This window comes from Salvelinus alpinus, chromosome 27 (assembly GCF_045679555.1).
Source record: "Salvelinus alpinus chromosome 27, SLU_Salpinus.1, whole genome shotgun sequence".
Lineage (NCBI taxonomy): Eukaryota > Metazoa > Chordata > Actinopteri > Salmoniformes > Salmonidae > Salvelinus > Salvelinus alpinus.
This window is the reverse complement of record NC_092112.1, coordinates 12,383,245-12,397,679: the sequence shown is the minus strand read 5'-3', so window position 1 is coordinate 12,397,679 and position 14,435 is coordinate 12,383,245. Positions and strand designations below refer to the sequence as shown.

General features: G+C 48.4%; 1 protein-coding gene across 2 annotated transcripts in view; it reads right to left on the bottom strand.

Annotated features, from left to right (window-relative positions):
• Nucleotides 1-14,435, bottom strand: part of LOC139555971 (protein farnesyltransferase subunit beta-like) — a 42,778-nt gene that overhangs the window by 18,885 nt on the left and 9,458 nt on the right. For both annotated transcript variants that reach the window (XM_071369393.1, XM_071369395.1), the window contains 4 exons: nucleotides 11,582-11,728; nucleotides 8,044-8,127; nucleotides 3,216-3,302; nucleotides 1,319-1,448 (listed from right to left, as the gene is read on the bottom strand). In XM_071369393.1, coding sequence (XP_071225494.1) covers nucleotides 1,319-1,448; nucleotides 3,216-3,302; nucleotides 8,044-8,127; nucleotides 11,582-11,728 — 448 coding nt within the window. The remainder of the gene's footprint in view (nucleotides 1-1,318; nucleotides 1,449-3,215; nucleotides 3,303-8,043; nucleotides 8,128-11,581; nucleotides 11,729-14,435) is intronic.

Below are 14,435 nucleotides of genomic sequence, written 5' to 3'. Positions count from 1 at the left end.
CGACGGGTTTCACTCTCCAACTGTTGTTAAAATATGAAAACATAAACATTGTTCTTATAGAACAAATTCCCTCCCAGTTTGTCAGTTCTCTTCTGTTTAGTGTCTAGTGAATAGGACCTGTTCTGAGAGCTGAGCTTAGAGGTGCGGACCGGCGGAGAGAGAGGTGCCGACCGGCGGAGAGAGAGGTGCGGACCGGCGGAGAGAGAGGTGCGGACCGGCGGAGAGAGAGGTGCGGACCGGCGGAGAGAGAGGTGCGGACCGGCGGAGAGAGAGGTGCCGACCGGCGGAGAGAGAGGTGCCGACCGGCGGAGAGAGAGGTGCCGACCGGCGGAGAGAGAGGTGCCGACCGGCGGAGAGAGAGGTGCCGACCGGCGGAGAGAGAGGTGCGGACCGGCGGAGAGAGAGAGGTGCGGACCGGCGGAGAGAGAGAGGTGCGGACCGGCGGAGAGAGAGGTGCGGACCGGCGGAGAGAGAGAGGTGCGGACCGGCGGAGAGAGAGGTGCCGACCGGCGGAGAGAGAGGTGCCGACCGGCGGAGAGAGAGGTGCCGACCGGCGGAGAGAGAGGTGCCGACCGGCGGAGAGAGAGGTGCCGACCGGCGGAGAGAGAGGTGCCGACCGGCGGAGAGAGAGGTGCCGACCGGCGGAGAGAGAGGTGCCGACCGGCGGAGAGAGAGGTGCCGACCGGCGGAGAGAGAGGTGCCGACCGGCGGAGAGAGAGGGTGCCGACCGGCGGAGAGAGAGAGGTGCGGACCGGCGGAGAGAGAGGTGCGGACCGGCGGAGAGAGAGGTGCCGACCGGCGGAGAGAGAGGTGCCGACCGGCGGAGAGAGCGGTGCTTGAGGGTTCCTACTGTTCTGGTAGTTTTGGGGGATTGATCTACACGTCAGCCCATGGTGTCTCTTTACAGACCTGGCGGAGTCCAAAATGGCACCCTCTTCCCTATATAGTGTACTACCTTTGACCGAACGGCCTCTGCGCATCCTCCAAATACACTATCACTTCAGTCAAATGCTGATCAAGAAAATCAGTTCTCTGGGGAAGTAGTGACATGGGATACCTCTGCAGAGGACACAGTGACATTGGACGTGTGAGTGGCGTAGTGGATAGAACTGAACGCAGTGCTGTAGCTAAATGGTTGACTCAGTTCAGAAAAGAGGAGTGTTGGAGACTTGAGGTCTGGATAGAACTGAAAGCAAAGCTTGGCTCAAAGCATCCCTGTTCAAAATGATGTATAACTATCTTTATAAAGTGTTATAGTCCATAACACAAATCGGAACCAAAGGAAACAAGACGTGTAACTGTGATGATGGTGACTCACCAGCAGAGACTTGAGATCCAGCATGTGCTCCTTTCCCAGGATGACCATGGCAGCCGTCCCACAGAAGGTGTACCCACCATGGGCCTCCAGCCCAGGGACGCCCCCTAGACCCCCCTCCCAGTTCTGACAGCTGGAGGGAGACAGGAAGGAGACATCATGGTAGCTGACAGTGAGTAGGCATGAGGAGGACAGGAAGGAGACATGGTAGCTGACAGTGAGTAGGCATGAGGAGGACAGGAAGGAGACATCATGGTAGCTGACAGTGAGTAGACATGAGGAGGACAGGAAGGAGACAACATGGTAGCTGACAGTGAGTAGGCATGAGGAGGACATCTTGGTAGCTGACAGTGAGTAGGCATGAGGAGGACAGGAAGGAGACATCATGGTAGCTGACAGTGAGTAGACATGAGGAGGACAGGAAGGAGACAACATGGTAGCTGACAGGGAGTAGGCATGAGGAAGACAGGAAGGAGACATCATGGTAGCTGACAGGGAGTAGGCATGAGGAGGACAGGAAGGAGACATGGTAGCTGACAGTGAGTAGGCATGAGGAGGACAGGAAGGAGACAACATGGTAGCTGACAGGGAGTAGGCATGAGAAGGACAGGAAGGAGACATGGTAGCTGACAGTGAGTAGACATGAGGAGGACAGGAAGGAGACAACATGGTAGCTGACAGTGAGTAGGCATGAGGAGGACAGGAAGGAGACATCATGGTAGCTGACAGTGAGTAGGCATGAGAAGGACAGGAAGGAGACATGGTAGCTGACAGTGAGTAGGCATGAGGAGGACAGGAAGGAGACAACATGGTAGCTGACAGTGAGTAGGCATGAGGAGGACAGGAAGGAGACATCATGGTAGCTGACAGGGAGTAGGCATGAGGAGGACAGGAAGGAGACATCATTGTAGCTGACAGGGAGTAGGCATGAGGAGGACAGGAAGGAGACATCATGGTAGCTAACAGTGAGTAGGCATGAGGAGGACAGGAAGGAGACATCATGGTAGCTGACAGGGAGTAGGCATGAGGAGGACAGGAAGGAGACATCATGGTAGCTGACAGTGAGTAGGCATGAGGAGGACAGGAAGGAGACATCATGGTAGCTGACAGTGAGTAGGCATGAGGAGGACAGGAAGGAGACATCATGGTAGCTGACAGTGAGGAGGCATGAGGAGGACAGGTAGTAGACAACATGGTAGCTGACAGTGAGTAGGCATGAGGAGGACAGGAAGGAGACATCATGGTAGCTGACAGTGAGTAGGCATGAGGAGGACAGGAAGGAGACATCATGGTAGCTGACAGTGAGTAGGCATGAGGAGGACAGGAAGGAGACATCATGGTAGCTGACAGTGAGTAGGCATGAGGAGGACAGGAAGGAGACATCATGGTAGCTGACAGGGAGTAGACATGAGGAGGACAGGTAGTAGACAACATGGTAGCTGACAGTGAGTAGGCATGAGGAGGACAGGAAGGAGACATCATGGTAGCTGACAGGGAGTAGACATGAGGAGGACAGGTAGTAGACAACATGGTAGCTGACAGTGAGTAGGCATGAGGAGGACAGGAAGGAGACATCATGGTAGCTGACAGGGAGTAGGCATGAGGAGGACAGGAAGGAGACATCATGGTAGCTGACAGTGAGTAGGCATGAGGAGGACAGGAAGGAGACATCATGGTAGGTATTCACTGTCTTTCTATAGAACTGAGTAAACACAATCACTACGAAGTTATTTTTCTAAAGTATAGGGGACCAAACCCTTGTAATTATTACAGTCCATTTAACTCCCATTACGACTGTACTATTCTTATGATATAACTGAAATGTTTATTATATAAAGGAACACCAGCCAGCCAGACAGACCACTTATTTCATGTCTGTCTGAGCTCTGTACTACAGTACCTGACGATCCATGTGGGCGTGTCCTGGAACAGTGTGGGTGTCATGATGTTGGTGAGAGACGCCACTGACGCAGCACAGTACGTACTCCTACAACACAGAGAGGTAGGGTTTAATACACAGTACGTACTCCTACAACACAGAGAGGTAGGGTTTAATACACAGTACGTACTCCTACAACACAGAGAGGTAGGGTTTAGTACACAGTACGTACTCCTACAACACAGAGAGAGAGGTAGGGTTTAATACACAGTACGTACTCCTACAACACAGAGAGAGAGGTAGGGTTTAATACACAGTACGTACTCCTACAACACAGAGAGGTAGGGTTTAATACACAGTACGTACTCCTACAACACAGAGAGGTAGGGTTTAATACACAGTACGTACTCCTACAACACACAGAGGTAGGGTTTAATACACAGTACGTACTCCTACAACACAGAGAGGTAGGGTTTAATACACAGTACGTACTCCTACAACACAGAGAGGTAGGGTTTAATACACAGTACGTACTCCTACAACACAGAGAGGTAGGGTTTAATACACAGTACGTACTCCTACAACACAGAGAGGTAGGGTTTAATACACAGTACGTACTCCTACAACACAGAGAGGTAGGGTTTAATACACAGTACGTACTCCTACAACACAGAGAGGTAGGGTTTAATACACAGTACGTACTCCTACAACACACAGAGGTAGGGCTTAATACACAGTACGTACTCCTACAACAGAGAGAGAGAGAGAGGTAGGGTTTAATACACAGTACGTACTCCTACAACACAGAGAGGTAGGGTTTAATACACAGTACGTACTCCTACAACACAGAGGTAGGGCTTAAAACACAGTACGTACTCCTACAACACAGAGAGAGAGAGAGGTAGGGTTTAATACACAGTACGTACTCCTACAACACAGAGAGAGAGAGAGGTAGGGTTTAATACACAGTACGTACTCCTACAACACAGAGAGAGAGAAAGAGAGGTAGGGTTTAATACACAGTACGTACTCCCTCAACACACACACAGAGAGGTAGGGTTTAATACACAGTACGTACTCCTACAACACAGAGAGAGAGAGAGGTAGGGTTTAATACACAGTACGTACTCCTACAACACACAGAGAGAGAGAGAGAGGTAGGGTTTAATACACAGTACGTACTCCTACAACACACAGCGAGAGAGAGAGAGAGGTAGGGTTTAATACACAGTACGTACTCCTACAACACAGAGAGAGAGAGAGGTAGGGTTTAATACACAGTACGTACTTCTACAACACAGAGAGAGAGAGAGGTAGGGTTTAATACACAGTACGTACTCCTACAACACACAGAGAGAGAGAGAGAGGTAGGGTTTAATACACAGTACGTACTCCTACAACACACAGCGAGAGAGAGAGAGAGGTAGGGTTTAATACACAGTACGTACTCCTACAACACACAGAGAGAGAGAGGTAGGGTTTAATACACAGTACGTACTCCTACAACACAGAGAGAGAGAGAGAGGTAGGGTTTAATACACAGTACGTACTCCTACAACACACAGAGGTAGGGTTTAATACACAGTACGTACTCCTACAACACACAGAGAGAGAGAGAGAGAGAGGTAGGGTTTAATACACAGTACGTACTCCTACAACACACAGAGGTAGGGTTTAATACACAGTACGTACTCCTACAACACACAGAGAGAGAGAGAGAGAGGTAGGGTTTAATACACAGTACGTACTCCTACAACACACAGAGGTAGGGTTTAATACACAGTACGTACTCCTACAACACAGAGAGAGAGGTAGGGTTTAATACACAGTAGGTACTCCTACAACACAGAGAGAGAGAGAAAGGTAGGGTTTAATACACAGTACGTACTCCTACAACACAGAGAGAGAGAGAAAGGTAGGGTTTAATACACAGTACGTACTCCTACAACACAGAGAGAGAGAGAGGTAGGGTTTAATACACAGTACGTACTCCTACAACACAGAGAGAGGGAGGTAGGGTTTAATACACAGTACGTACTCCTACAACACAGAGAGAGAGAGAGAGAAAGGTAGGGTTTAATACACAGTACGTACTCCTACAACACACACACACAGAGAGGTAGGGCTTAATACACAGTACGTACTCCCTCAACACACACACAGAGAGGTAGGGTTTAATACACAGTACGTACTCCTACAACACACAGAGAGAGAGGTAGGGCTTAATACACAGTACGTACGCCTACAACACACAGAGAGAGAGGTAGGGCTTAATACACAGTACGTACTCCTACAACACAGAGAGAGAGGTAGGGCTTAATACACAGTACGTACGCCTACAACACACAGAGAGAGAGGTAGGGCTTAATACACAGTACGTACTCCTACAACACACAGAGAGAGGTAGGGCTTAATACACAGTACGTACTCCTACAACACACAGAGAGAGAGGTAGGGCTTAATACACAGTACGTACTCCTACAACACACAGAGAGAGAGGTGGGGCTTAATACACAGTACGTACTCCAACACACAGAGGTAGGGCTTAATACACAGTACGTACAGTCGTGGCCAAATGTATTGAGAATGACAAATATTAATTTCCACAAAGTTTGCTGCTTCAGTGTCTGTAGATATTTTTGTCAGATGTTACTATGGAATACTGAAGTATAATTACAAGCATTTCATAAGTGTCAAAGGCTTTTATTGACAATTACATGAAGTTGATGCAAAGAGTCAATATTTGAAGTGTTGACCCTTCTTTTTCAAGACCTCTGCAATCTGCCCTGGCATGCTGTCAATTAACTTCTGGGCCACATCCTGACTGATGGCAGCCCATTCTTGCATAATCAATGCTTGGAGTTTGTCAGAATTTGTGGGGTTTTGTTTGTCCACCTGCCTCTTGAGGATTGACCACAAGTTCTCAATGGGATTAAGGTCTGGGGAGTTTCCTGGCCATGGACCCAAAATATCGATGTTTTGTTGCCCGAGCCACTTAGTTATCACTTTTGCCTTATTGCAAGGTGCTCCATCATGCTGGAAAAGGCATTGTTCGTCACCAAACTGTTCCTGGATGGTTGGGAGAAGTTGCTCTCGGAGGATGTGTTGGTACCATTCTTTATTCATGGCTGTGTTCTTAGGCAAAATTGTGAGTGAGCCCACTCCCTTGGCTGAGAAGAAACCGAACACATGAATGGTTTCAGGATGCTTTACTGTTGACATGACACAGGACTGATGGTAGCGCTCACCTTGTCTTCTCCGGACAAGCTTTTTTCCGGATGCCCCAAACAATCGGAAAGGGAATTCATCTGAGAAAATGACTTTACCCCAGTCCTCAGCAGTCCAATCCCTGTACCTTTTGCAGAATATCAGTCTGTCCCGGATGTTTTTCCTGGAGAGAAGTGGCTTCTTTGCGGCCCTTCTTGACACCAGGCCATCCTCCAAAAGTCTTCGCCTCGCTGTGCGTGCAGATGGAGTCACACCTGCCTGCTGCCATTCCTGAGCAAGCTCTGTACTGGTGGTGCCCCGATCCCGCAGCTGAATCAACTTTAGGAGACGGTCCTGGTGCTTGCTGGACTTTCTTGGGCTCCCTGAAGCCTTCTTCACAACAATTGAACCGCTCTCCTTGAAGTTCTTGATTATCCGATAAATGGTTGATTTAGGTGCAATCTTACTGGCAGCAATATCCTTGCCTGTGAAGCCCTTTTTGTGCAAAGCAATGATGACGGCACATGTTTCCTTGCAGGTAACCACGGTTGACAGAGGAAGAACAATGATTCCAAGCACCACCCTCCTTTTGAAGCTTCCAGTCTGTTATTCAAACTCAATCAGCATGACAGAGTGATCTCCAGCCTTGTCCTCGTCAACACTCACACCTGTGTTAACGAGAAAATCACTGACATAATGTCAGCTGGTCTTTTTGTGGCAGGGCTGAAATGCAGCGGAATTTTTTGGGGGGGGATTCAGTTAATTTGCATGGCAAAGAGAGACTTTGCATTTAATTGCAATTCATCTGATCACTCTTCATAACATTCTGGAGTATATGCAAATTGCCATCATACAAACTGAGGCAGCAGACTTTGTGAAAATTAATATTTGTGTCATTCTCAAAACTTTTGGCCACGACTGTACTCCTAAAACACAGAGAGGTAGGGCTTAATACACAGTACGTACTCCTAAAACACAGAGAGACAGACCAAGAAAGAGAAACCGAGAGAGAAACCGAGGGAGAAAAACAGAAAGACAGAGAGGAAAGGCTGTCCAACCACCACACAACAGCAGAACCCGAGACAGAGCTGCATTTCCTGACAAAATGTAAAAAATATAAAACAATTAGAGAGTTTAATTTCCACAAATTTGAAACCCTCTGATGAGAATAGGCTACCCGTCCTGTTGGGGGAGGACGCAGAGAGCTGTGGGTTGGCAGCGCACTACATTGCTGCCTGCCATAAGTTGAGGGACAGTGTCTGACAGACCAATCAACCTGCACATGTCTTCTACTGTATGTTTATTGTTATTGTTCAATGTATGGTTATTTTGACACTTGGTTATTGTTGTTACTGTTGTCCCGTTGACAATTTTGATTCTCATTTTTTTTTTTATATTGTAAATAAGCTTTGGCAATATGTACACTGTTACGTCATGCCAATAAAGCAAATTGAATTGAATTGAGAGAGACAGAGCGAGAGAGAGAGAGCAAGACACAGAATGAGAAAATAAGCATTTCACTGTTGTATTCGGCACATGTGACTGATAACAATGTTTCTCTCGCTCAAATTTTATCACATATCAGTGATGTCTGCTCCACTAACAGTGAAACCATGGTGATGGAAGGCTGCTCAACTCTCACCTGACGTCCACCTCTCCTCCTATGTGCATCACAAAGGACCCATCTGGCTGCTTCACAGAGAACAGGAAGGAGAGCAGCTTCTCCCTGAGAGGGAGGAGGAAGGAGGGAAGAGGAGGGAGTAGGAGGGAGTAGGAGGGAAGAGGAGGGAGTAGGAGGGAAAAGGAGGGAGTGGGAGGGAGTGGGAGGGAAGGAAGAGGAGGGAGTGGGAGGGAAGAGGGAGTGGGAGGGAAGAGGAGGGAGTGGGAGGGAAGAGGAGGGAGTGGGAGGGAAGAGGAGGGAGTGGGAGGGAAGAGGAGGGAGTGGGAGGGAAGAGGAGGGAGTGGGAGGGAAGAGGAGGGAGTGGGAGGGAAGAGGAGAGAAGAGGAGGGAGTAGGAGAGAAGAGGAGGAAGTAGGAGGGAAGAGGAGGGAGTAGGAGGGAAGAGGAGGGAGTAGGAGGGAGTAGAAGGGAAGAGGAGGGAGTAGGAGGGAAGAGGAGGGAGTAGGAGGGAAGAGGAGGGAGTGGGAGGGAAGAGGAGAGAGTAGGAGGGAGTAGGAGGGAAGAGGAGGGAGTGGGAGGGAAGAGGAGGGAAGAGGAGGGAGTGGGAGGGAAGAGGGAGTAGGAGGGAAGAGGAGGGAAGAGGAGGGAAGAGGAGGGAGTAGGAGGGAAGAGGAGGGAAGAGGAGAGAGTAGGAGGGAGTAGGAGGGAAGAGGAGGGAGTGGGAGGGAGTAGTAGGGAAGATGAGGGAAGAGGAGGGAAGAGGAGGGAGTAGGAGAGAAGAGGGAGTAGTAGGGAAGAGGAGGGAGTAGGAGGGAAGAGGAGGGAGTAGGAGGGAGTAGGAGGGAAGAGGAGGGAAGAGGAGAGAGTAGGAGGGAAGAGAAGGGAAGAGGGAGTAGGAGGGAGTAGGAGGGAGTAGGAGGGAAGAGGGAGTAGGAGGGAAGAGGAGGGAGTAGGAGGGAAGAGGGAGGGAAGAAGAGGGAGTAGGAGGGAGTAGGAGGGAAGAGGAGGGAGTAGGAGGGAGTAGGAGGGAAGAGGAGTTACTATAAAACATTACACCTGCTGCTACGGCAACACCTGTGTCATGCTCAGTAGTCACAACGTTCAGTTGGCAGACACTAGAGACAAATTGTTTGAAGTAAAAGGTGTGTAGCACTGCCTTCGACCACTGGCCACTCAGGAAGCACCCGAGAATTGTTTGTTTTATGTGATTTCTCTCTTTTGATGTTGTAGTAACAGAGGTGACTGTACCTGTCGATAATGTTGTAGTAAGAGGTGACTGTACCTGTCGATAATGTTGTAGTAACAGAGGTGACTGTACCTGTCGATAATGTTGTAGTAGCAGAGGTGACTGTACCTGTCGATAATGTTGTAGTAACAGAGGTGACTGTACCTGTCGATAATGTTGTAGTAAGAGGTGACTGTACCTGTCGATAATGTTGTAGTAACAGAGGTGACTGTACCTGTCGATAATGTTGTAGTAGCAGAGGTGACTGTACCTGTCGATAATGTTGTAGTAACAGAGGTGACTGTACCTGTCGATAATGTTGTAGTAGCAGAGGTGACTGTACCTGTCGATAATGTTGTAGTAACAGAGGTGACTGTACCTGTCGATAATGTTGTAGTAACAGAGGTGACTGTACCTGTCGATAATGTTGTAGTAGCAGAGGTGACTGTACCTGTCGATAATGTTGTAGTAACAGAGGTGACTGTACCTGTCGATAATGTTGTAGTAGCAGAGGTGACTGTACCTGTCGATAATGTTGTAGTAACTGAGGTGACTGTACCTGTCGATAATGTTGTAGTAACTGAGGTGACTGTACCTGTCGATAATGTTGTAGTAACAGAGGTGACTGTACCTGTCGATAATGTTGTAGTAGCAGAGGTGACTGTACCTGTCGATAATGTTGTAGTAGCAGAGGTGACTGTACCTGTCGATAATGTTGTAGTAACAGAGGTGACTGTACCTGTCGATAATGTTGTAGTAGCAGAGGTGACTGTACCTGTCGATAATGTTGTAGTAACAGAGGTGACTGTACCTGTCGATAATGTTGTAGTAGCAGAGGTGACTGTACCTGTCGATAATGTTGTAGTAACAGAGGTGACTGTACCTGTCGATAATGTTGTAGTAGCAGAGGTGACTGTACCTGTCGATAATGTTGTAGTAACAGAGGTGACTGTACCTGTCGATAATGTTGTAGTAACAGAGGTGACTGTACCTGTCGATAATGTTGTAGTAACAGAGGTGACTGTACCTGTCGATAATGTTGTAGTAGCAGAGGTGACTGTACCTGTCGATAATGTTGTAGTAACAGAGGTGACTGTACCTGTCGATAATGTTGTAGTAACTGAGGTGACTGTACCTGTCGATAATGTTGTAGTAACAGAGGTGACTGTACCTGTCGATAATGTTGTAGTAGCAGAGGTGACTGTACCTGTCGATAATGTTGTAGTAACAGAGGTGACTGTACCTGTCGATAATGTTGTAGTAGCAGAGGTGACTGTACCTGTCGATAATGTTGTAGTAACAGAGGTGACTGTACCTGTCGATAATGTTGTAGTAGCAGAGGTGACTGTACCTGTCGATAATGTTGTAGTAACAGAGGTGACTGTACCTGTCGATAATGTTGTAGTAAGAGGTGACTGTACCTGTCGATAATGTTGTAGTAACTGAGGTGACTGTACCTGTCGATAATGTTGTAGTAACAGAGGTGACTGTACCTGTCGATAATGTTGTAGTAACAGAGGTGACTGTACCTGTCGATAATGTTGTAGTAACAGAGGTGACTGTACCTGTCGATAATGTTGTAGTAACAGAGGTGACTGTACCTGTCGATAATGTTGTAGTAACTGAGGTGACTGTACCTGTCGATAATGTTGTAGTAACAGAGGTGACTGTACCTGTCGATAATGTTGTAGTAACTGAGGTGACTGTACCTGTCGATAATGTTGTAGTAAGAGGTGACTGTACCTGTCGATAATGTTGTAGTAACAGAGGTGACTGTACCTGTCGATAATGTTGTAGTAACAGAGGTGACTGTACCTGTCGATAATGTTGTAGTAAGAGGTGACTGTACCTGTCGATAATGTTGTAGTAACTGAGGTGACTGTACCTGTCGATAATGTTGTGGTAACAGAGGTGACTGTACCTGTCGATAATGTTGTAGTAACTGTACCTGTCGATAATGTTGTAGTAACTGTACCTGTCGATAATGTTGTAGTAACTGAGGTGACTGTACCTGTCGATAATGTTGTAGTAACAGAGGTGACTGTACCTGTCGATAATGTTGTAGTAGCAGAGGTGACTGTACCTGTCGATAATGTTGTAGTAGCAGAGGTGACTGTACCTGTCGATAATGTTGTAGTAACAGAGGTGACTGTACCTGTCGATAATGTTGTAGTAGCAGAGGTGACTGTACCTGTCGATAATGTTGTAGTAACTGAGGTGACTGTACCTGTCGATAATGTTGTAGTAACAGAGGTGACTGTACCTGTCGATAATGTTGTAGTAACAGAGGTGACTGTACCTGTCGATAATGTTGTAGTAACAGAGGTGACTGTACCTGTCGATAATGTTGTATGCTTCCTGGGTGCCGATGATACAGAGCGCGTTGACAGCAGCGTAGGTCGGAGCCAGGTGGGCAGCTTGACATGGACCTCCAGCAAAACCCCCAGTAGGACTCTGACACCGCGCCAGGAACTTACACACACTGGAGGGGCAGAGAGGGAAATGTGAGTTACACACTGGAGAGGCAGAGAGGGCAATGTGAGTTACACACACTGGAGAGGCAGAGAGGGCAATGTGAGTTACACACACTGGAGGGGCAGAGAGGGCAATGTGAGTTACACACACTGGAGAGGCAGAGAGGGCAATGTGAGTTACACACACTGGAGGGCAATGTGAGTTACACACACTGGAGGGTAATGTGAGTCACACACACTGGAGGGTAATGTGAGTCACACACACTGGAGGGTAATGTGAGTTACACACACTGGAGGGCAATGTGAGTTACACACTGGAGAGGCAGAGAGGGCAATGTGAGTTAGACACACTGGAGGGGCAGAGAGGGCAATGTGAGTTACACACACTGGAGGGGCAGAGAGGGAAATGTGAGTTACACACTGGAGAGGCAGAGAGGGCAATGTGAGTTACACACACTGGAGGGGCAGAGAGGGAAATGTGAGTTACACACTGGACGGGCAGAGAGGGAAATGTGAGTTACACACACTGGAGAGGCAGAGAGGGCAATGTGAGTTACACACACTGGAGGGCAATGTGAGTTACACACACTGGAGGGTAATGTGAGTCACACACACTGGAGGGTAATGTGAGTCACACACACTGGAGGGTAATGTGAGTTACACACACTGGAGGGCAATGTGAGTTACACACTGGAGAGGCAGAGAGGGCAATGTGAGTTAGACACTGGAGAGGCAGAGAGGGCAATGTGAGTTACACACACACTGCAAAGCAGATCACATCGTCAGGGGTAACAAACAAAATCCTAAACTACTGTTTATATTGTAAACTGGTCTCTCAAACTTGCTCTCTTTCACCAATCTTCAGCCGGGTACGGACTGAGACTGCCGGGTACGGACTGAGACTGCCGGGTACGGACTGAGACTGCCGGGTACGGACTGAGACAGATGTTTATGAGGTAGGCATATGTACTTCATGATAAGCCCATCATTGATGACCACGTACTAGGCCTATATGTAATGTATCCACCAGTTACTGTATCCACTAGAGTAGGACTATTTCTCCCAGACACTTGACCATAAAGCACATCACCGACCACAACAGAGAGAAGATTGAAGCTACCCCCTCTAGCCACAGGGGGAGAGTATCCAATCCACACTTTCCTGCCAGTCTGCCCTCTCTAACCTCCCCAACTCAGGCTGCAGCTCAGCTGAGTGCACAGCCTCGTGATGGCACAGGGCAGAGGGTTGGCTCGGTATTACAGTACTGAGACGGGCACCAGTGGGTTGGCTCGGTATTACAGTACTGAGACCAGTGGGTTGGCTCGGTATTACAGTACTGAGACGGGCACCAGAGGGTTGGCTCGGTATTACAGTACTGAGACGGGCACCAGAGGGTTGGCTCGGTATTACAGACGGGCACCAGAGGGTTGGCTCAGTATTACAGTACTGAGACGGGCACCAGAGGGTTGGCTCGGTATTACAGTACTGAGACGGGCACCAGAGGGTTGGCTCGGTATTACAGTACTGAGACGGGCACCAGAGGGTTGGCTAGGTATTACAGTACTGAGACGGGCACCAGAGGGTTGGCTCGGTATTACAGTACTGAGACGGGCACCAGAGGGTTGGCTCGGTATTACAGTACTGAGACGGGCACCAGAGGGTTGGCTCGGTATTACAGTACTGAGACGGGCACCAGAGGGTTGGCTCGGTATTACAGTACTGAGACGGGCACCAGAGGGTTGGCTCGGTATTACAGTACTGAGACGGGCACCAGAGGGTTGGCTCGGTATTATAGTACTGAGACGGGCACCAGAGGGTTGGCTCGGTATTACAGACGGGCACCAGAGGGTTGGCTCGGTATTACAGACGGGCACCAGAGGGTTGGCTCGGTATTACAGTACTGAGACGGGCACCAGAGGGTTGGCTCGGTATTACAGTACCCGAGACGGGCACCAGAGGGTTGGCGAGTCCCTAGGTACAGGGCAGGCTGTCCCCCCTCCCAAGTAGTGCACTATATCGGAAGTAGGATATCATTGATTCATTATTTTAAATGGTATACGTTTTATTGTCACATACACCAGATAGCAGTGAAATGTGTTGTTTTACAGGGTCAACCACAGTAGTATGATAGGTGCAGTGTAAGGTGTAGTTTTACAGGGTCAGCCATAGTAGTATGATAGGTGCAGTGAAATGTGTAGTTTTACAGGGTCAGCCATAGTAGTATAATAGGTGCAGTGTAATGTATTGTTTTACAGGGTCAGCCATAATAGTATGATAGGTGTTGTTTTACAGGGTCAGCCATTGTAGTATGATAGGTGCAGTGTAATGTGTAGTTTTACAGGGTCAGCCATAGTAGTATGATAGGTGCAGTGTAATGTGTTGTTTTACAGGGTCAGCCATAGTAGTATGATAGGTGCAGTGTAATGTATTGTTTTACAGGGTCAGCCATAGTAGTATGATAGGTGCAGTGTAATGTATTGTTTTACAATGTCAGCCACAGTAGTACAGCATCCCTGGAGCACATTAGGGTCAAGTGCCTTGCTCAAGGACAGAGTTTTCACCTCTCGGGTATTATACACTCTAACCGCTAGGCTACCTGCCTCCCAACACATCCACAGTATTCATTCTAAGGGCAGTGCAAGCCAGTGGGTTGGCATTACAATGCTGAGACAGAGGCTAGTGGGTTGTCTTGGCTGGCATCACCGTACTGACTCT